The following is a 22,642-nucleotide window of genomic DNA, read 5'->3' as shown; positions in this document are numbered from 1 at the left end:
AGGGGTGAAGTTCCAAAACACTGGGGGTGCCCATTGGCCTAGGTACTTGCCCATCTTGTCCCACACACCCTGCCACTCATAATTATTCACCCTTGGGGCAGATCTCTGGATGATATTCTTAAATTGCTTACCAACTTTAGACAAAACCGAAACAATATTCCCAAGAAGTATTAATAGAAGTATCTTAACTGCCCAAGGATGCTCAAAATACTGAAAAATTACTGTAATGAAGGAGGAAACATCATAGAAGAAGGTAGTGACACTGCCATTCTGTATTTCCTCTGTAAAAAAACTCTCAGAAAAGTTACTGCAATTGCTAGTTGTCTCCACGATATGGTATCCATGGTACAGTAACGGCTTCATTGCGAAGTTTACATACCACAGAAACGTCAAGGTCAATGTTCTAAAAACAAACCTCACAAGCGAGACATTACTATTCACTGCAGACCACAGCAAACTGCAAAACCCAACACCAATCTTTAACATGTACAGCAGGAAAAAGAGCGCGATGCAGATTATACAAATCAATATCGAGAACAGAGAAACCAACATTGTGACCCTCAACTATTAACAGATATAAGTTCCTTAATACACTCCGGTTAATCTGTTATTATCTCAAACCCTTCGTGCCCCACGTTGGGCGCCAAAAAGGACTGTCGTGGTTTAATCTCAGTCAGCAATTAAGCACCACGCAGCCGCTCGCTCACTCCCCCCCACCCGGTGGGATGGGGGAGAGAATTGGAAGAGCACAAGTTAGAAAGACTCGTGGGTTGAGATAAAAACAGTTTAATAATTGAAATAAAATGATAATAATAATATGATAATAATAATAATAATACACAAAACAAGTGATGCACAGCACAATTGCTCACCACCCGCTGACCGATGCCCAGCCAGTCCCCGAGCAGCGGCCCCCCCGGCCAGCTTTTCCCAGTTTATGTACTGAGCATGACGTCACATGGTATGGAATGTCCCTTTGGCCAGTTTGGCTGTGCCCCCTCCCAGCTTCTTGTGCACCTCCAGCCTCCTCAGTCAGTAGAGCATGGGAAGCTGAAAAGTCCTTGGCTAGTGTAAGCATTACCTAGCAACAACTAAAACACCGGTGTGTTATCAACTTTGTTCTCATCCTAAATCCAAAACACTGTACCAGCTACTAGAAAGGAAATTAACTCTATCCCTGCCGAAACCAGGACACCCTGCAATATTCAGACAGCTTAATTTGGTAAAAATGTCTCCAGACTCTTTCTTTCAGGCCCAGGATGTAATGATTCTTCACGCTCTGTGAGAATAAGATCTTGGAAATCAGTGTGAGACTCAAATACAGGGGCATGGCAGATATGCAGGCTACTCTTGCAAAATTTTATGTTTTTTGTTATTTGGTATACACTTTTGTGTAGTGGTAGCACTTGATAGCAGTGTCAATTGGTATGATTCCAGCATGCTGGTCTCCCATAGCAGAGGTAGTGCTTGGCTCCTCCACAGGGCTCGTTAAACTTTCCAGGCGTTCAGTGTGACCATCTCAATTCTACAGGTAAAGAAACTCAAGGCTGAACGATAAATAACTTGGCTACTGTCAGCAATCCAGTAATTTGCCCTGTTATCCAGTGATAGAGCCAGGAAAATCAGCCAATTCTCCCAAGTCCCAGCCCAGCAGTCTCCGTCTGCTAGGATATGTTTAAAAGATGAGCTCTGTCTCAAAGATTTTACTGTCTAAACTAATAATTGTCACCTTCACAGTTTGCAGATATTGGCAATTTCCATGGAGTTTTCTCAGACACGCAGTTTTTCAAGGCCCTGTAGAGCATGCTGAAGCCAGCTGACGGTAAACTCCTTTCCTTAGCTACCTTTTGCTGATCCCTGCGAAGCAGCCCGTGGACTCCCAGGGCTCTGCACACCACAGGTCAGGTATCAGTCATCTAACTTTATGCTGGGAGGCCACAGGTGGAACAAAATTAATTAGGTGTTTGGAGAGGGGGTAAAAAGCACACATACAAGCTAGCTGACAGTGGCCAAATATGCCCACCACTCAGGTCTGGGATGGAAGATTACGCATATTTGTTGAATTTGCCACATGAAGAGGCAGAGACAGTAAGCTTTGCTTTTATTCCCATATTTGACTCTATGACATCTTGACTCTGATAGCATGAGGCATGTCTGCTGTTTAGTGATAGTGGCTTGACATTTCCTATTGCTTTGCTCTTGAAACTCTTTCCAAAGGCAGTAATGCTTACTGGGTGTAGCTCCCTAACTGGCAAAGGCAGCCTTTGGTTACATCTTTGTTGATTTTTAAATGCATGTTCTCCCTCCTTCCCAACTGCTCCAAATGTATCCATGTCAAATAGATCTGAGAGTCTCCCCTACTGCTGGCAATGTAGTAGCTCCTTAGCATGGCTGCTGGATAACTCTGCTGCTTCTTTTACTTCTTTTTAGGAAGAGTGGAAGAAGATCCTCATTCCAGCTGTTTCCTGAAATTTCTTCAGTGTGGTAGTGTAAAGAAAAAGAATTACTACATGGGAAAAGCACTGACTTATTCCTATGCTAATGCCAAATGGTGCAATTCAACCAGGTCATTTAATGTACATTCCTTTAAAATGGAGGCAGTCTGGGCCCAAAATACTGGCTGAGCTCTTGCCTGTGCTTAGATCATGACTATGTCATGCCAGTCTTGATTTGAGCAAAGTTCTGTCACATTTCTCCTAATTGGTGCAGTCCAGAAAATGCACTTGAAAAACTATGTGATAAATTATTATCAGGGATGGGCTATTCAGAAACATTTTACTTAGCTTTTGACAAACAGGTAGATATTTGCTCTATTGTCTGAGCAGATACAAACTTGCAGTGGAGATCCTTGCACTGACAGCGACTACACAAGGTCATGCTAATAAGCACTGCAGAGTAATTAGGTGTATGAGGGCAGCTTGAAGTGGCAGGTTCAAAACAGGTTAATCTGTCTGGCATGGGTGCCAAGTGTTGCAAAGCTGTGGTAGCTTGGACTTCAGTTTCGCCTCTCGAGCCGAGTACAAACCAACAGCTGCTCTGCTACTGGTACCTGCCTCAGGTTTAAGGTAACACAGGTCTGTGTATGTATGCTGCAGTCGTGTCCCCACGTTCAGGGAGACCGTTCTGCAGTGATTTAGCAAATGGCATGACTGCTGAGAGGGAGTGAGTCTGCGGAGATGGGGCAGGATGCAGGGGACAGAAGCATTCACTCTCTCAGTTCCTGGACTGGTAACAGAGTGCATTTCCACTGTTTTCTGTAGTAGTTTATGAATGTTTTTGTCTCATTTGCCCTTCCCCCTTCTTATCCTTCTGGCTTCTTACACAATTACAGACGGAGCCTGTGTGACTGTATGAAAGGCATTTCCTCCTGTTACTTTTTTTTTTAAGTCGGCTTCAGCCCACCAGCTGCTTTCCATTAGTGTTACACACACACACACTAGGAGGGCAGCACATAATGCTTCAGACACTGCTGAATAGCAGAAATCCTTCAGAATCATTGTCAGACAGAGGCTTCTCAAAGCAGATTGTAGGTAAAAAGAGTTCAGCACATTGGAACCTGTCTTCTGGCAAGCCTTCTTGGAGAAGCCAAGGTGTGGGAGCAGAGGGCGGTGAGGGGGTGTAGTCTGAATGCAAAGTGTGAAAGCTGTGAATAGATCTCTTTATGTGAACAGTTGTTTGCTCTGGATATCTCGTCAAGGGTAGGAGCTGAATGTTGTCTGTTGCTATGGGGAATTATGAACCCCTACTTAATCCTGGGAGAAAGTAATTTATTGATATTAAATATTACCTAGTTACTTATCCAGACTTCCTAATGGCTGCTATCGCTGTATTATTTGTGATCCTTGGAAAAGGACTTTAAACTTTCTTAAACTCTCCCTCCTTCTGTGGAAATTACAAGAGCTTTGTAAACTCCTCCCCTCACTGTTATCAGTGGAGGCAGTAGCAAGAGTCCTAATATAAAGTGCTGTTTGTGCTATTCTCTTACGCCTACCTAAAACAGTCATGGTCTGGCAAGGGACATAGCAGCTAGGGGCTGGCAAATAAACCTGGGAATTTCATCCTAGAAACACTACGCTCTAGAAGAGTACAATGGGATCAGCTGTGCAAGGTTAGATCCCAGTTCCTGCTGTCAGGTTGGGTCATACCCTGTTTCAGCAAAGTTGTTAGTGGGATCCCACACTATTCAGCATGTTCCCTGAATGTGGACCTTGAAGTGCAGTTCGCTCGGCTCATTGCATGGAGACTAAAGGGAGCTTTGTTTGTTGAGTTTTTGATATGCTCAAGGGATGTGCAAATTGAATAGAAATCTTGCTGGCTCTGCTGTTGCTTTATGAGTAACTGTGAAAATCCTGTTCCGTGGAGTTGCAGAGAGTAAACTTTACTTCATTTACTGTCATTGGATTAACGAGTTCATTGATAGTTTGCTTGTAGAGTTCCCAGAGAGGAAAGCAATCAACCACATTTTGTCAGAACGAAGTCCTCTAATGTGCTTTAATAAGACAGAGTAAAAATTCAACCTGTCAGTCACCTTTTGCTGCAGAATGTAATCTGAATACTAAACTATCCTGCATTCTGTGTTTTTTTGAAACTCGGTGCTCAGGAGAAATAGAGGGGCTTTCTCTGAGGTCCTGCAGTAGCTTGAAGTGTGTTCTGGGGGAGGCTGGCTGCAGGGTGGAGGCCTAGAGGACCAGATGAGGGGCATGCATTTCTCTATGCTGATCCATCTTGCTGTGCAAAGTGTGTGTCCTGAAATCTGGAGCATAAGCTTGATTTCAAATAGTTTTTGTAGCCTGAAGGAAATTGGTCTTCAAAAGCTCCAGGCAAAAATTTCACCTCTTTTTCTTGGCCGCTTGCCATTGTCTGTCTTCTGTAGGCTATGAAGATGCTAACTGAATGCAGTGCCTCATATTCTTGAGTCTTTATTTCCTCAAGCACTTATTTGTTAGGAAAGAGACTGTTCAGGGTTCAGCATCTCCTTTGATCTCTCTGCCATAAGGCCTTCCGTAATGCTTATGCAGAAGCATGGGACTGAAGCTGAAGAAACACTAAAGGTGGGGTAGGAGCTTGCTTGCTGTGCAGTCTCTAAGTCTTCTGCTCCACTGGAGAGACAGCAAGGAGGCTGTGTCCCTTTTCTGAGACTGAGCAGAAAGCGTTTCTGTTTGTCTTGAGCCTTTGTTAAATGCAGGAAACTTTGAATCCTGTACAATGTTAACTTCCCAGGAGTCCTTAAATACACAAACCAAGCAGTGAAAGGGAATTGTCTTTTCTTCCTTTAGCATTCCCCCCCCCTATGATGTACATATTCTGTAATGTACTCAGCTGGTAAAAGGGAGTGCTCAGAACACCACCCTGGGACTTCATTTCTTTTGCCCTATCACTGCCCTCCCATAGAGCACTCCAAATATCTGTCCAGTTGACCCAGTTTGTAAAAGGGAGACAAGGATATTTCTCCTGTTCCCGGAGATTTCTTTTTTCTCTTAAGACTCATTAGTTCCTTTAATGAGTTGAAGAGCTCCAAGTGAATGCAACACAGTAGGGTTATTAATGGAAGTTTTGTATGGGATAGCAGGGAGCCTAGATCTAAATCATCAAATCAGGTGAGGGTAGTGATGATTGCTAACTAGGTCCCGTTGCCTGCTTTGAAAGTAAAGCAAGCCCTGCAACTTTGTAGGAGTTTTATTGCTTTAAAATACACCTTGGCAATGCAAATAGGGTCTAGTAATGTCAGGTTTATTGTTGTGATTGCATCTGTATAGGAAGCCACTTCACTGTTTGCAAGTAATTCATTAATTCATAGGTGTAACAATCCAGCCCATCACCCTGTGCAAGGAGAGGTGAACACTGTGTAGTCAGTCCGTGCTGCTCTCAGCAAGCTTTCAGTCTTTTCCATGGCCTTACACAGGAATTGCTGCAGTGGACTTACTGGGCAGGGCCAGGTCTGGCTTTTAAGGTGTCTAGCAGAGACTCAGCATCTTGTTTGTACTGTACCTCTGCAGCAGGAGGCCTGTGCATATGCAGGGATTGCAAATGCTGTTTGAGAGAGGATTAAGAACATGATTAGAAAGTTGTAGACTGGGGAAATGTGCCCGCTGTTCCACTTCTAGTGGGAAGCAAACAGTAGCTGGGACTTGACAACTCTACTACCTTGGCCGGCCATAGCTATCAGTCTGTTGCTGCTCTGCCTTGACTGCTCCCCCTCTGTGAGCTCCTTCTTCCAGCTGTCCTCTAGCATCTCCTAGCCTGAAGAGTATCAGAAATACTTCTCCAAAAGGCCATTTATTTAACCTGATATTTTTATCACTAAAAATCAATACACATACAGTATTTGTTTAAAACTTTGTCTCTAATGGCATAATGCTCTGGGAAAGCTTACAGGGTGCACATGGTTAGTACAGCTGATTGAACTGAATGTACATGGTATTGATACATCCTGACACTGCATCTGTCAGCTGTCATTAAGGCCTGGAAGTGGTGAATGTCTGAAGGTTCGATCAGTTAATGCCTGTGCACTCACGTGTATTTGTATTGATGGGGTTTTGTCCTCTTTTTCTCCATTACATTGATCCCTGGGCTAGGGTTTGTTGCTCAGAACATTTGCTAGCTGTTCTCTGTAAAGTACAACTCACCGCCACCAGAATTTGAAGTCTAAGTGTCATCTAATTGCTAACTTTCCTTCAGGTATGTCATCAAGCTTTTAATGATGGAACTTACACTTTGCTATAAATATTTTTTTTTTTTCTTGTAATTTAAATACTTGCTAACTTAAAGCTTGGAAAAATCTGTGATGATTTCCCTCACCTCAAGTCACTGTTCAGTTCACTGGAAAAAGGTGATACTGTGATGAGGTATACAAAGGAACCAAACCTTTAGGTCCTAAATGGGGCACATTTGCAAACAACCCATGCACCCTTGCAATTGACACCTGACTTCCATATGCCCCAGAGAACTCAGCTATAAAACCGAATGAATGCAGCAGCTGATTTGACTGTGAAGAGACTGCCTCGGAGCTGAACTGCTTTGCAATTATAGTTCTACTTGTATAAAAGATATACCAATTGGAAATAAATGCTTGCAGTTGTAATAAACGCAGCAGTCAAAATATCTCCAAAGGCTGGAAGGATTCTGAGTGAGCAGCTGAGATGATTGAGTAATTTAAATAAATGTAGAGCCGGTGAAAACAAAGCTGGATCCGAAAGCAGCATTTTCTCTTGCTTTGATTTTATTGAAGGTGGGTAAAGCAGAAGTTAGAGATCTAAATGAGCCAAATGTCAGGCCCACTCACATTCTGTGAAAATAAGCTCAAGTCTGGGGACTTGCCAGTTTGTCCTTGTAAATTTGTTGAGTGCTTTCTTGATGTTTTATTTCAAATGCTTTTCCCTTTCCCTCAAGAAAAATCTGACATAATCAATATGCATGGTGTATAAAGTTGAGGGGGAAAATTGGAACCGAATTTCTTTTTAATACAGAGAAAGAGTCTATGAGAAAGTCTGCTGATGACCACTTTAATCAAAATATGCAGGAAATGCAGACATTTCCATGGGTAATTGATGAGACATGGGGAAAAAAGGGAGAAGAGTTGAATGGTTATGATCATCCAAAAGGAAAAATCTTAAAAGTCTTATTTTTTGTTGCTTCTCAATATTGTCTAATCAGTGTGGATGATACAGAAGAAATAGAATAGTTTATTGATTGGCCAAATTAGTATGGAATCATAATCTTGCTTGCTGTTGAGATACTTAACTTGGCAGTATCGTTATACCACTTTGAGGTGGAAAATTGTTAGATGAGGTCTATGCAGAAAAGGGAGCAGGATTTGTTTCTGGGTATTTTCATTTGTTTGTAAAGATTTCTTACTCTTTAAGTCCTGACACAACATATTGGAACTGCTAGCTATGTAAATGTATCACCTAGATGTCTTCCATAACAAAGGACAGTATTTATGAGCTGCCCTGCTAAACTGTCACATTTCCATTGTTGCTTGACATTTGTACTGTAACTCTTGTGGTCTGCTGCTTAATTCCTTTGTCTCTGACAGACAACCATTTAGGAGCCTTGGAAAATACAAAGTGGAGCCAGTTAACATTGAATGATCTTAAAACTAGGCTGAACTTTTGTTTTCATCAGGAAGGAAGATGATGCCATTAGCTAATTTGGTTGATCAATAGCACTGCTTGCGATAAGGTTTCAAAGCTTGTGGCTAAAAGCTGATTGCACTGGATCCAAAATAAATTTGATCTATTGGTTTCCACAAATGTAGCATAGCCTAGGATGATGCTTCAGTGCTGATGCTTAACTAATTTTAATAATGCTGACAGATTAGCCTGGTGCCTGCTGTGAGGACACTGTAATACATGAACCCTCGGTAGCAGAACACTTACTTAAGATATTTTTTAGAGTAGCATGGAGCTGTCACTCTCTAGCAAAGAGCAATCATGAAGGTTCATTATTCTGAGACTGGGAAGCATTGCAGCCTTTGCTGAGCAAGTTTAATGACATCTTTCATTAATACAAACTTTGATCCTGGTTTCCTAAAAAGAGAGAGGTACTGGCAAGAAATTAGACTGGTTTGTTAGTTTTGGCTGGAGAAGTAAGTGTTACGGAAAAATGAGGAAAAGGTCTGTGGCCGAAGTGCAAAAAAGTGTGCAAGGCATGTTTGTGATAAGCATTCGGGTATGCAGTTTCAGAAAGGATCCAGCCATGTTCTTTCTTTATGCTGGGTGAGACCGTATTCTGCTGGGAAGGTGGACTAAAATTTAACTGATGCTTTCATCTCTATTTCAGTGACTATATCATGGCTACGGGGCCAACAGAGGTCACACAGTCACCTGAAACAGGAGAGACAGTTGAAGAGTGCACAGGTAAGCAGTTGTTCTCCAAATGTATAGCTGATTTGAAAGTCAAGATTTATTTTCTTCAGGTCGGGGGGTCTGTAGTGACTTGTTTTGCAGTGTTGTTTTGCTTTTTGTAGTGTAAAAAAAAATTCTGTGTGGTTTTGCCAGCTGGCAATATTATGGGAAAGATCTTTTAATGTGCAGTACTGGAGGGTTGTAACCTGATGGAGGATATTCTTTTCCGATTCTGGCTTGGATTTTCAAAAACAGGACATTAGAGCTTGAAGGGCTGATTGTTGTGCCTGCTTTGATGGATCCTGCAGAACTGGGAGCTGAGCCTGTTAGCCAGCCTCTGTCTGTGGGAGCTGTACCCCCACTGCAGCCTCATTCTCTGCTTCTGGCCGCAGACAACCATTTGTTACTTATTCTTTAATCTAGTGGCATGGGCTGATGCAAACAGCCATGAGGGAATGGAATAATAGGCAAGAAAGGACAATATCTTACTTATGCCAAAGAGTTGTCTTAAAGGAAATCCCCTTTGCCAGCGTTCAGACTGTTCTTGAGGAGATAGGTGAATATGAAGAACAGCATCATGGCTGAGGCATTTCAGGAGAAGTGGCTGTCATATCACTTGATTTTTTTTCTTTTCTTTGGCTAATGTCTCGCAGTCGTCTTAAATGTTTGTGTTTCAAAGATCATCTTGCTTTATCCTTTAGAAATACATTTGCCACCATCAGAATATTGGTAGAACAGAGAAGCAAATGGCAAAGTGACTGTTAGTTGAACTTTGCACGGCAGATAGATAGGGGTGAAGAAAGTGTAATGATGGATGCTCAGCAGTGACTGCTTTCTTAAATTTATAATCTAGTTTATCACATAGTCCAGCGCTATCCATGACATACCAGTGAGCTTGTGTGAAACCCATGCATGCAAATTTTGTACTCGGGTTCACTAGAAGATTCAGAAAATGGATCAAATTGTGACCTGGGTGACAGGAAAGGCAGGAGATGGCTTGCTGTCTTAAGCGTTGGCTCTAAAATCACCAGGAATATTTCTGTCTCTAGCTGAACCAAAATTTAAAAAAGTTAAAAGCTGCTGCGCTATTGCTGAAGTATTCAAGAGACACTTGACTGGACCTGGATAAAGCCATTTTAGGATCTTTTGTTTACTTCCCATGTAATGTAGGATTGCCTCACCTCTTCCTCTTCATAGCTTTAATTGGCTTGTGATGTAAAGTCTCTAGGAGGCTAAAATTCCCAGCCTTCACAGTCTAGTCAATTAGACTAATTTCTTGAGGTTTACCGTATTGTCTGACTAGTAGTAGAGGGCTTCCGGTGCCTGCTGCTCCTTCTGGATGGCAGTAACCAGGTCACTGTCCAAAAACTGTCAGCACCCAATGTTAGCCTTCCTGAATTCCATGATTTAATTGTCTTTCTGGCAATATCAGGTATTTTTTATGAAGCTAGAATCATGGTATTTTCTGAGAATCTTGTCTGTGGGGTTTTTTAATTGTGTGTTTTTATTGGTGAAAGTATCTAGTCCTTGGATTGTGGAAAATGTGTCCTGAACACACCTTAGGAAGTCAGAGAGCATAGAAGATCCCAAAATTAACTGTTTAATTTAAATACGATAATTGAGCTCCCAAATCAGATGTTCCCTGTGCTTTTTAGAGTCTCAATTTGGCACTAGAAAAAGCATCTTTTTCTCTTCTATCTTGTTATAAGGAAGAACCATGCAAAGAGCAGAAAGACATGCATTAATTCTCTCCGTGCATAGGAGAAACAATGAAATAGGCAGTACACAAAACAGTAAAAGATACAGAATAAACAAACTTTACAGAGAGAGCAAAATGCTTAGTCCTGCTCCTTTTCTGTTATAGTGGGCTAAATCATGGTTAGTATAAGCAAATAATTTTGGGGAATGCTTTTGCTTTTTAGGGCAGTAGCCTTTAAATTTAATCTTTTATTTTTAATGCTATAAAATTGAAGATTGGTAACTGTAAGAACTCAAAAATCATGAGTCATTATTCATCAGTGGGTGAAGGGGAAATAAGCATAGTTGTCTGAGCTTGGATTTTCTCTCCTTGCTTTGACTGGATTTTTGATATGCAATGAATTTTTTCCATTTTAAGTAATAAGATCCTCTTGTATATTATTAGTTCAAGTATCATAGAGCACTACCAATTTAGTGATATGTTGGGCTACTTCACAGCGCACTGAAATGTAGGCACCTTTAAATTAAATGTGGCATCCTTTTAACAGTGTGCAAAACCAGTGCACAACTGTTCGCAGCAGGAAACGAATATGAACACCGTCTTTCTGAACTGTGTCTTTATTGACAAATGCTCTCACATAGAGCAGTCCCACAGTTTTCATCTGCATGCAGCACTAAGTGTCTAGTAGTGATTTTATCTTTTTTTTGTATAATAATATGGCAAGTGCCCATCTTCTGGAACTTCAGGGAAACAATGTTTTCTCATTCATCTGAAACAGCTGAAGGCATGCAGCTGAGCAGAGCGTGGCTGAAGAGGAATTATTGCTGGCGGGGGTGTGCCGTACACATCAGTAATAAATTAGAAGCTAGAGAAGGCACTGAAGTAACTGATGTGTCTGCATCAGAGGACTCTCTGTTGCACAATGATACCCGAGTGTTGTCCCATGCCATCTGAGGTTTATGCATTGGCAGTGTTTGCAAATCCTTTCCATGGGCTCAATTCTAAAGTTAGCACCACTTCTGATCTAAACAAGTATTCGGAGTAGTACCTTGGCAATGTTATCCTTTGTGGTAGGACTTATGTCTGTTTCTCTAGACACTTCTTTTTTTGTTGTTATTGTGTTGTGGTTTGGTTTTTGTTTGTTTTTTTTAAACATTCTCCTGGTTCTCTGGAAATACCAGCATCTAATTAAGCTCATCAGTAATACTTGCGCTAGAATCAAACTTGCGTTCTGTCCATACCACTGTCAGCTGACCAGTGTACATGATGATGTCCTTGTTTTTCATTTAGACTGCATTTAAGTTGCAGAGCTTTCTCCACGTAGCAGTCTGCCATTTTGTTCTTTGAGTCATTGGACTGTGTTAGCAGACATTGCTGAATTGATAATTTTGGGGCACTGCTTTCATGAAAATTTTAAATCTTTTGTTTTGCTCATCTAAAATAAACCAACTCAGCTTTGGCAAGTTTCCTGGGAGAATACCATATATGTTGTCTAATTGCTGATATGAATGGCAGTAATGGTAGAGAGGCCTTTTGGAAGACTCTGTAAAGGACACTCAACACGCTTGTTTTATTTGAGAGGCGCTATGGTCTTACGGTTGCTGTGTGACCTGTCTTCTCTTAGCAGCTCTTGCTATGGGTGCAGCATGAAACTTATTGAGCCCCGTGAGAGTCTTAACAAATCCAAAAGCCTTGGGATTTTGGATTTACTACAGCTCTGTAGTCTGGGGCAGGCAATATAACCTGTATGTTTTCTGTGACTCTCATTCACTTACTGCCTGATAAGCAGCAGTGGAAGATAAAAAGGTCTTCCACTGATAAACCCTCCATAGGAGCGCCACGTTCCATTATTATTCAGATGAGTGGGACTCCATTGATAGTTTTGCTTTACATGGTTTGAAAGATAATTTGGTCTCAGTGACAGCCCAAGTCACTTGAAAAGCAATGTGCAGGTCTTCCCTGGCTGCTACTGCTCTGCAGAGAGGTAGCTGTTTCATCAGTCCGTGCCGGACAGTGTAGCAGCATCCTTGTATGTCCTGATGCATGGTGCTGGGACTGGTCTTGAGAGCAGGGAGGAGACAGGGTGAGTAGATCTCAGTATCATTGTTTATTTCTCAAAGTGGCTACTGTCTGATGCAGCTGTGTGGTGGCACAGTTTCAGCCCAGATAAGGCCCATTGGCAGAGATCCCTACACGTACAGGGCACACGTTGAGACAGAGCATCGCCGACTAAATCATTGCTGGGAAAAGACAATAATTGTGTTGAAATAATGCCTTGCTTATGAAGGAGTCTTCCAGCTGTGGGCATTTATTATGCCAACTGCGGTAAAGTATTAATTGAACAATGAATTTGGCTCAGATATGCAGTGATGTTATTGCTCTGCGTATGTATTTAAGTCAATCACAGGGGTCTTAGTACAATAGCTTGACCCACACCACTCCAAACTGACCCCTCAATGTAAGGGTCCGTGACAAAATGCAGCTCTTGTGCACTTAAAAGAAAATATAAATAAGAATGTTAAAGTATCTTAGGTTATTAAAAATGAAAGAAGTCAGTGATGTTTTGTATGGCTTATTTTGTTCTTTTTGTATTTCTTTTCATTTGGACAATGGAAAATCTGAAATCAGATTAACAGTTTTCTAATTGTGTTCTCAGGGCTGCTATGTTTGGGGGTTTCACATCCTGCAGGGCAGTGTCTTAATTTAAGTTTGCTCCATTGTCCTTGGAGGAGTTGTTGATTTTATTTTGGGGCAGTGGTTTAATGTGGAAACAGATATTTTGGTTTTAGAGTTTATAAATTCTTTTGCCAGTTTCAATCTTTTTGCTAAATTTTGAATATCCTTCAGGTGTTGTCTCCTTACAGCACTGAGGAAAGAGAAAGCAGAACTAAACTGAGCTAAGTAAAGAACAATAAGGGTTAGACATTGACATGAATTTTTTAATTGAAAATGTATCAAGTATGATTGGCATGATCACTGTTCAGTTGTAGGGTAGATACGTTCTCTATATAAGGTTTATTTTTCATAAACTGGAACCTAAGTAGGGACCACTATTGTCAGCTTGATGCCAGTGTTGCTTTATAGGCAGCAAATGTAAGAACTGCAGCTTCACCTTTCACTGGACTCCAGCACTGAATTATTTACAAAGGAGCTTACTAAAACTGAATGGGCTGCTCTAGCTTTGAGGCTTCCTCCAGAATTTAAGAGATAACATTCTCCAAGCTAAGCAACACCTCCAGCTTCCATAAATTTTCATTTTTCTCATGTTGCAGGAAAGAAAAAATCCAAATTTCAGACTTTCAAGAACTTCTTTGCCAAGAAGAAAAGGAAAGAGCCTCCACCTCCCAGGGGGGAGAGTAATTTAAAACCTAGCCAGTCCAGCAGCGATGTCAGCATCTCTGTGCTCGACACTACTGCGCTTCATTCACCGAAGGAGGCTGGGTAAGCTGGCGGGGAAGGAAAATAAATAAATAAAAGCAGACCTCTCACAGCAGTAGGATGAAAATGTAAGTTGGCCCCTTAGGAGCAACCTCTGTCCAAGTTTGTGCAAAACAAGCCCTAATGCTGATGAAGGAATTCCAGGAATTTCCTCTTTCTTTGCTAGTGCTTCAAAAGCCAGCCTGGAGAGGAGGGGGAGGGCAGCCAGGGGCAGGGGTGATCCAACCTCTCAGTCTAAAACTGCAGATAGCCCAGATTGTTTTGATTGGTTTTAGTGTTTGAAATCTGTCCTGGAAGCTCTGATCAGTGGCAACTTTAGAAGAGGATGATGGCTGAATAGTGCTAATACAGAGAGTATGTGTGAAGTTGAGTTGCTATTTTGTAGCATAAATGGTGCCCTCCCTCATGGCTGGGGTAAAGGGAAAGAGGTGTTTTTGGTGTATTATCAGTATGAGACTGCTGCTTTAACCTTCTTACGTAGCCATTTAGGTATAGATAACAACTGAAGGCCTCTAGTTTTGTGTCAGCTACCCCTGATGGCCTGTGCACGTGAGTGAGGTTTGCAAGTCCTTAAGGTGTGTCCAGAGCAATTCTCAAATCCCTGAATGATGTTAGTTCAAAAACTTGGTCCTTTTTTCAGTTAGTGTAATACAACCTATTAGCTTGCACTGCTAACACTGCTTCACTGATAACTTCAGACCATCGAGCTACACAACGCTTCCATTGCTCATGTCTGACTGAATCTGGGGTGGGACAACCCTCTGAACATGGCTATGACTCTCACCGGGGGTGTCATGCATCGGTATCTGGCAACGTATAATTGTTTTCCAACTCCCCACCTTCCTCATACTCCCCTGTTAGCTACTCAGCCAGGCCTCTCTTTGGATGACCCTAGGCCTGGGGTTGTGGAGCTGGAGACTAACAAAGTGTGACAAAACACCAGTCACATCCTATGTTTTGCAGTGTTTTGTTGGAGGAGACATTGGACGGGTGTGACACTGGCAGAGGGCATGAATAGGTGACTAGAGTGGGCCATGCTGAAATCAGCATTGCTGCCAAATGCTTTGTATCATCAAATAATGATAATTTGGTGGAGCTGGACGCTACGTTTCTTCCGGTGGAAGAGCTTATAGATGTTACTTTCTCATGGTGCTTGTTCCTCCTTGCACCACCTTTCCCCACTCTGTTGTGTTCATGCAACAGCATCATGGAAATGATCTGGGAATGAAACAACAATCTCTTTATTTTGTTTGTTAGCGTAACAGCAACAGAGTAAGTGACCACACAACCAGTCCCCTGGGGTAAGGGGAATTAGAGTGACTCAGCTAACCCAGTCCAAAAAGCTTAGGAACAGCTGAGCTTACCCCATCAGCCCATAGGAGGGATCTGGCTTAAAATCAGCTGTCTGCTCCAGAGGCAGTGTGGGTGTGAACTCTTTCTCTTGCCCTTAACCAAGTACTTCAAGTCCAATTGCTGTTTACCTCAGCACTATCCTCCAGTGATTATGAACTGTTTTGCAAGATCAGAGATCAGGAAGTGAGTAAAACCCTTCTGTTTTTTCCCTTAGAGATAGGATTAGATGGACTATCCAAAAAAATTAGAGGATATGTTTGTGCTACTTGAAAACCCTATCATGTCCAGACCCTGCGTGGCATAAGTACGTAGAGAGACTGAACAACATAATCCTTTGGAAAACCTGATCCTGAAAGCCAGTGGAAATACAGCTTGTGAAGGGTTTATAACAGGGCCCTGAGCTTTGCAATTTCTGGCATGCAGAATATCAAAACCGATCCTAGAACAATGCTGCTGTTTGTTTGTTCTTGAGGCAGAAGCACTGGTTTTCTTTTTTTCCTTCTTTATTTTTTTAAACCATGTAATCTTTTTAAAATCTAACTTTTCTGAATACTAACCAGAGACCAAAACCTCAGATATGCCAAATGCTTCTTGTAACAGCCAAAGGGATGTGCCCAGATGTCAGGGGGCTATAGGGAATCAATGGGATTGGGCGTCTGTGAAGGGGAAGGGAGCATTATGTGCCACTGCCTCTTTATCGTCCGAGAGGCATGAGTTTTGAATGGAAATGGAAAAACCATGATGGCAAAATTAAAGCATGTGCCATGGACGACTTCTTGTCTGTATCATCAAAAGGGTAAAAGACCTTACATAGAGGAAAATTGGGTCCCAAACAGTCTTATTCCAGTTAAAAAAACTTTGAGCAGAAAAAATTGCTGGGACAATATGTAAAATTGTCCTGGTCTTTGTAATGAATACTCACTCCTTTGGCAGGCTGCAGTTGTTTTTGAGAGAGCAGCTACCTGAAGGAATTATGTGACCTTTCTTCCCCCTACCTCAAACACTAATAAAAGGAATGGGGTTGCAGCAATAAGAAGTGGAAGATAGCACAGGCCATGATGAGTTTAGGAGCCACTTTATAGCTGGCTGTAGAGTCCCATCATTTCCTCAGTCATGGCAGCTCAAGTGTTGCTACACATGAATGAATTGAGCATTTGTATAGGGAAATCAGTGTGGAGATACAGTGGCTAAAACATCTGGGGATTTAGCTAACAGTGCATCTTTAGCTTCAGTGCAGATATAAACACACTGCCTGGAATTACACGTGAATGTATATTTGCACATAAGAGACTCATCTGTACTAAAGCTGTAGTTAATTCTATATTTAATCCAATGCTCTTTTTGTGACTGCCAGAAGAAAATACAGTAATTCTTTTGCAAACACCTATGATACATATGCAGAGAGAGAAAGAAAGAAACAGATCTTGTACTGGCAGTCTCAAGAACAAGGAAACCTCAGCTCTTATTGCTAAAGAATTCCAAGTAAAGGAAATGAGGAAATCCCCAATTAAAAAGGTTAATACCTCCTAATGCACATGCATTCTTTGCAGTAAATAAAATATGCCAACTAATAATGAATATACATTACAGCAAATAAAAGTTGCTTGACACTGTCTTTCTGAATGCAGTAAAATTGTCTTGCCCATATAGAGTGTCTTTCATACTGAAAAGGGCTCTAAAATGAAACACACGAAAAGATGGGATAGCTTCATTCACTCTAATGATGAAATAAGGCATGTGCCTTACTTGTGTGTAGAACTGCTGTCCTATAAACTAATGCAGACATTAACTATTACATATAATGGGAGGAAGCACGAACTCTGACCTGTGCTGTGGGAGAACGAGCTCAGATTGTGTTCGACACAACATAAACATAGAGCAAAATTATTTTGCCCTACTGTGAGATGCGGCATAACTGTATACTGATTGACTACACCTTTGGGGTAACAGGAGGGTTAGTCAAGCAGACAAAGGAGATGTTGTCTTCGGAGATGTAAAGAAGGGAGGTGCAGGAGGAAAAAGAGTCATTTGTTTGGGTTTTTTTACATTGTGTATTTACTTTAGGAAAGTTCACAGCCTTTCAGGGCTTTCTTCTAAATAAAGAGAGAATCTGGGGTTAGGCAAATAGCAGAGACCTCTTCTATTTGATTTCCTTGCAGAAGAGTGTTAGACTTACTGGATTTTCCTTGTCAGAGTTCTGTTCCTAATCATCCCCTGTTAGCCAGAGTCAGACTTTCAGAGGCAATGAGCATTGCCTGCATGGCAGCTGAGCCAAGGAATCCTTGTAACTTGTGGGTTATGAGGCTAGCAGCCAACAACATGAGAGTATTCTCTGTTGTTTTCCAGTTAAGTGCTAGAATGAAATCCTGGTAGAGGCCATCCTTGTGGTCTTTTGGACAAAGTAATGTACAGACAGCGCCTGCCTATGCTGGTGGAACTTGGTGGATAAAAGATTTGGAGCCTTCCTTGTCGTGCCACCCAAGTGCAAAATTTTTCCTGCACAACCTAATAGCCCAACCCCAATCCATCTCAGCTGATTACGACTCAGTTAACAGCTGAACACCCAGTGAGCATCCAGAAGCAGAGCAGGAATATCTTACCTGGGTACTTTAACTGTGGCCATGGACACTTGTCCCATCTACATTTTTTAATAGGCTTGGGATCTGGTGATGTTCATGATACAGGTGAACAGAATTGTTTTTATTGCTGGACCTTAAAGGATTTGAATCAAGTTTGCTAATGCAGTGGAATTACATTTTCTGCCTGCATTTGCAAGAAGGGGAAAAATAATCCACAATCTGTGGCAGGTATGACACACCAGGCTGCAAAGGTTGTATCCTGAATGTCTCATGCTGAGTACATTCCCACCAAATGAGGGCAGGGGACTCCTGTCGCCCCCCTCTGCGCTGTAAACATCTCTCAGGGTGGCATGCATCCAACTAAACCTCAGCATCTGACCTAATCACCCTGGACTCCCTCTCTAGTCCACAGAGACTGGCCTGTGTGTTCAATGCAGATGCTGAGGACATCTGAAAAGAGATACCTGCATTCGATCAGCATCCTAAAAAGTGTTTCTTCCTCCCTTCTGAGTATAAAAGGAGCTAGCAGTGACTACCTTAGGCAGCTAACATGCAGAAATCTGAAGTTAAGTGAGATGCATCCCACCCTGGCCTCTTTATGATCCCTCTGCCCCGGTGAAGTGGTGCAGGGAAGTGTTGGAGGGCTGTACCCAGTGCATTGACCACTCTTGCTTCCTTCCCAGGCCCAAAGGAAGCATGGGAAACAAAGCCTTGTCCCATGACAGCGTCTTCATTTTTGAGTCTGCACCAGGAAATGTGGCAGGTGACATGTTGTCTCAGGAAAACATACCTGGAAGAGTGAAAACTTTGCAGGTGAGAACATTTGCCCCTCATTCATGGTGCTGCTTTGTATTAGCTGTATCCTAAGCAACTCTGTTGCTTGATTCCTCTGCTGTGTGCCTTAAGACTTTGCTGACTAAAGTGTCCAAAGCCAGATTTACTACTTTTGGATCTATTCTGCCTCTTGGAAGCTGCATCTTTGAGCAGTCCTGGTACTTTCAGCCTTGCCCAGGTCTCATAGTGTGCAAGTGACATGAATCCAGTTCACGGACTCTTGGAAACTTTCCTTAATGAGCATGTCCTCTTCCAATGGAATTTCCATTCTTTACTTCATAGCTACTGCTTTTGGGTTAAGTCCATTTATTTATACTGTAGTGTGTCCCTTACACTGTTATTCTTTATATATTATTTATATGTTATTCTTTTTGGCAATTCTGGGTATGATGTTTTCACTGTACATGCTAGCACCAGTGGCTGTGTAAGTGTGTGGGATGATGGATATGTCAGGGCATGCTTAGTGACAGCTTTATTTATATCATTATTCTTCCGATTTCTGCCAGCAAAGGATACTGTATTCTAGGTCATTTCCTTCTTCCAAGGCACATACTGAACCGTCCTTGACAGCTCCCTTATCGACTGTTGGTTATATTAATTGCATTTAAATAACTGCCCAGCTCAGAGCACTGAGATAAAAGTTTAAGATTTTTCCAAAGACTGAAAACAAACCGTTGATAAGGCAGCCAAAGGCCATTGAAGTTCTTTGCTCAGTGTGAGCTTTATGTTGCAAAACACAATTGCATCATATGTTAAGTAATAAAAGATGCACAGAGGGACTTGTTCCTCAATAAGACTGTAAAATAGGCTAAGCTTCAACTCAGGGTATTTTTTGTATAACAGTAGGAGTAGCAGGAGAAACCATGTTTATATATGACAAAACTTTGTTGGGGGAAAAAAGCTCTTTTCATGCTATCTCCAGTCTACTGTGCCTTCTCTTCATCCATCCATCATCCTGCATGGTAACGTAATACTGCCAGCACTATTTTTATAGCCATAAAAGACATCCTTTTTCTGTGAGCTTGACTCTTGTCAGAATAAAAGCCAAGCGCTAATAAAAGCTGTTATTTTCTTAGCAATGTAAATTAACTTCTACCAGTAGAAGACAGACTGTAAATTCAGAGTTTCCCCCACAACACTTTGCTGTCTGCATGTAATAAATTTAATAAATCAAAGTTGGGAAGTTGTGAAAAGAGGGAAAAGCAAAATTGACTTTCTGTATTTTCCTTCCCATGAAGTGCACAGGTATGTTGTATGTCTTGTTTTGTCCATACATTGCAATCTTTGTGCAGTTTGGCATCAGTCCTACTTTTGCAGATCATACTGGTGATGCTTCTTCGATTGTTGTGGGTAAGAGGGCAAGAAAGCTGTTTGAACTGGGGGACTGGTGGATTAAAGAGTGACATTGTGCTACCCTGAGTGGCTGTTAGATATATAGGAATTACATTCCAAGTGAATCTTGCTGAATAAGAATGGCAGCTATGTAGATCTATTTTACAGAGATATAAATGAATGCATAGCTTGCAGAAGAGCACAGAATTAGGCCTAGAATTTCCCAATCTGGTCTAATAAGCAAAGAAACAGAAAAAACAGGTCTGCATATTTGTCTTGGGAATATTCAGTTGAAATGTTTTTAGTTGAAGGACAAAGTTTCTGTTCAGACCTTGTTTCTATTCCAGCTTTGACATAGCCGACAGACTTAAGCCAAGAATTTTAGTAATGATGTTTCCTGAGATCTGAACTTTTTTAGTTTGAGGGAACATCTGGCTGCTTGTGAGGTTGCAGACTTTGTTTTATTTTTCTAGGGTCAGGGCCTGCCAGAGCATTCTTTTGTGCAATCTTGGAAAAGAATCCCCATACTCCTTTACAAACAAAGTTGTTCCTGGCTGCCATTGTCATTCTTGCTGTAGACAGGACCAGGATGTGATGCTGGGGAAAATTAACAAGCAATTCATTAGGGTGGACCAGAAATTGAATTAAATTGTCTTTGTTTAAAAAGTGGGACTCAGCTACTTGTGTGGGAGAGGGTGGTGACAAGCTCTCAATATTTGGGAGGGCTTTGTGAAGGAGAGCTGACCACATAAACCTGGGGTTGGGAACGGCTAACTGACAATACTTTGTGTGACTATCTGGGACATCTGGATACATGTAATTATTTAAAGAATACTTAAATCTAGCATTTTTAAAGTTTTAAATTTTAACTGAGCTAAACTGCTGTAAATTTTCTGGAATGGTGAGATTTCTGTCTTTGGTAACTGACTGAATAAAACTGATTTTGATTTTAATTTTGTACCAAAGCCAGTTTTAATGATGGGTCCTTGATGAATGTAACTAAATAAAATTTTATTAATGGCTATTTTCTGTAATCGGTCTGTTTCTTCAAGTATTTCTGTTAACTAAGAGATTCTGCATGCATAATGGGAGCAACTGGGATAAAAGTGTCCAAAATGTCCCCTATAAATAATGCCATTGAAAGTCTATATTCTAAATTTCTTTTCAACCACAGCTTCAATTGCAGCAGAACATCAGACTTGGATCGCCTCCTCTTGTTATAACTGGAAAGAAACTGGAAGATGCAGGTGCTGTTTCTGAAGATGATGGTTTACCTAGAAGCCCTCCTGAAATTTCAACCCTTCATGATGTTCTGACAGACTCACCAAGCAAGGTATAATCTTTATGTCACTTTAGTGACCACCTGTACAGAAAAGGTAAAATCTGCTTGGAGAAGGGGAAGACCTTTTTGCTTGCTTGTGATAAAATCTGATGGTACAGATCAGTCAGAACTAGAACAAATTACCTAGGTGGATTGTGGACTTGTCACTGTGAGGGATACCTAGGAAGCAGCCTTACAAATACCCTGAGTACAATTTTCTATGCTTTTATGTAGACCAGTGCTGGGGCAGTTGTGACCTATATCATTAGGGAAAGAGGAGAGAAATTCAGTTGATATGACAACTCTTAGTGCCTTTGGGCAAGGCAGTCTCTCCTGGCAGGTCTGTATGGCAGAAAGCATAAAAAGTGAATTATTCACGGGTGAGTGTGGTGTTACTGTGACTATTCCACTTCCAGTCCGAGAACAAGCTGAGGTACTCACACTGCACAAACTTCCCATGTCTTCCAGCTTCAAAGAGCTGGAGAGATTAGCAGTTTCCTGTGCCTGTGAAAGGGGAAGAGTTTTTGGGTGTTTTAAAGCTAGTGAGGCAAACAAAAATAATGAGGACTGCAAGAGAATCTTAAACAATTACTGTTTTTGGAATTAAGTAGCTCAAACCCAGGGCAATATTAGTTGAATTGACAGGAAAGTGACAGTCCTGAGCCTGAGGAGAACAGGTCCTGATGGGACTCAGAGGGGGTTTAGGTTGTCTTCTTTCTTAGGAATTGCCTTCTCACAGCAGATGCATGATTTTGGACTTGAGTGAGCATGTGAGCATTTGTAAATTTGAACATCTTAAAACAATAAGCCAAAATAACGTTATAAAATGTATTACCTCATGTGGTCAACCTTCATGGCATATCTCGTAGCAGGATAAAGCTCCCCTACTTTATGTTTGATCCCCAATGAACAAATGAAACCTAATCTGTGTGGCAGGGACTCAGTGACCCTTCCTTTGTCTTTCCTCTGTGTTTTCTCATAATTAGCACTGGATATCCAGTCCCAGATAATTCAATGTGATACTTCCCTTGACTTACCCTCTTCCTTATTTTATCCCACAGTCCTCCAACCCTGTTCAGCGTCATAGCTCTTTGAGTTTAGGCGGGACAGACAGTGAAGATGAACAGGTAAATAGCTACTTTTCCTGCTAATAAACTTTCCTGAGACAGCATGTGTGGTGTCTGTATGGAACCAGTACAATATTTTTTTTTTTTTAATGTATTCTGGGTACAATGTATCC

At 41.5% G+C, this 22,642-nt stretch overlaps 1 protein-coding gene across 5 annotated transcripts in view; it reads left to right on the top strand.

Moving 5' to 3' along the window:
* Positions 1–22,642, top strand: part of KIAA1210 (KIAA1210 ortholog) — a 73,067-nt gene that overhangs the window by 29,654 nt on the left and 20,771 nt on the right. Inside the window, exons 2-7 of one of the 5 annotated variants that reach the window (XM_076347259.1) lie at positions 1,738–1,822; positions 8,782–8,858; positions 13,818–13,986; positions 18,599–18,728; positions 21,256–21,414; positions 22,464–22,529. In XM_076347259.1, the coding sequence (XP_076203374.1) occupies positions 8,792–8,858; positions 13,818–13,986; positions 18,599–18,728; positions 21,256–21,414; positions 22,464–22,529 (591 nt within the window). In that variant the 5' untranslated portion in view covers positions 1,738–1,822; positions 8,782–8,791. Of the gene's footprint in view, positions 1–1,737; positions 1,823–6,641; positions 6,679–8,781; positions 8,859–13,817; positions 13,987–18,598; positions 18,729–21,255; positions 21,415–22,463; positions 22,530–22,642 lie in introns of those variants that run through there. The other 4 variants (XM_076347261.1, XM_076347260.1, XM_076347262.1 and 1 more) reach the window with 4 other exon arrangements.

The sequence above is a fragment of the Aptenodytes patagonicus genome, chromosome 9 (assembly GCF_965638725.1).
Source record: "Aptenodytes patagonicus chromosome 9, bAptPat1.pri.cur, whole genome shotgun sequence".
Lineage (NCBI taxonomy): Eukaryota > Metazoa > Chordata > Aves > Sphenisciformes > Spheniscidae > Aptenodytes > Aptenodytes patagonicus.
The sequence above is the reverse complement of the archived record's forward strand: the minus strand, read 5'-3'. Positions and strand labels throughout refer to the sequence as shown.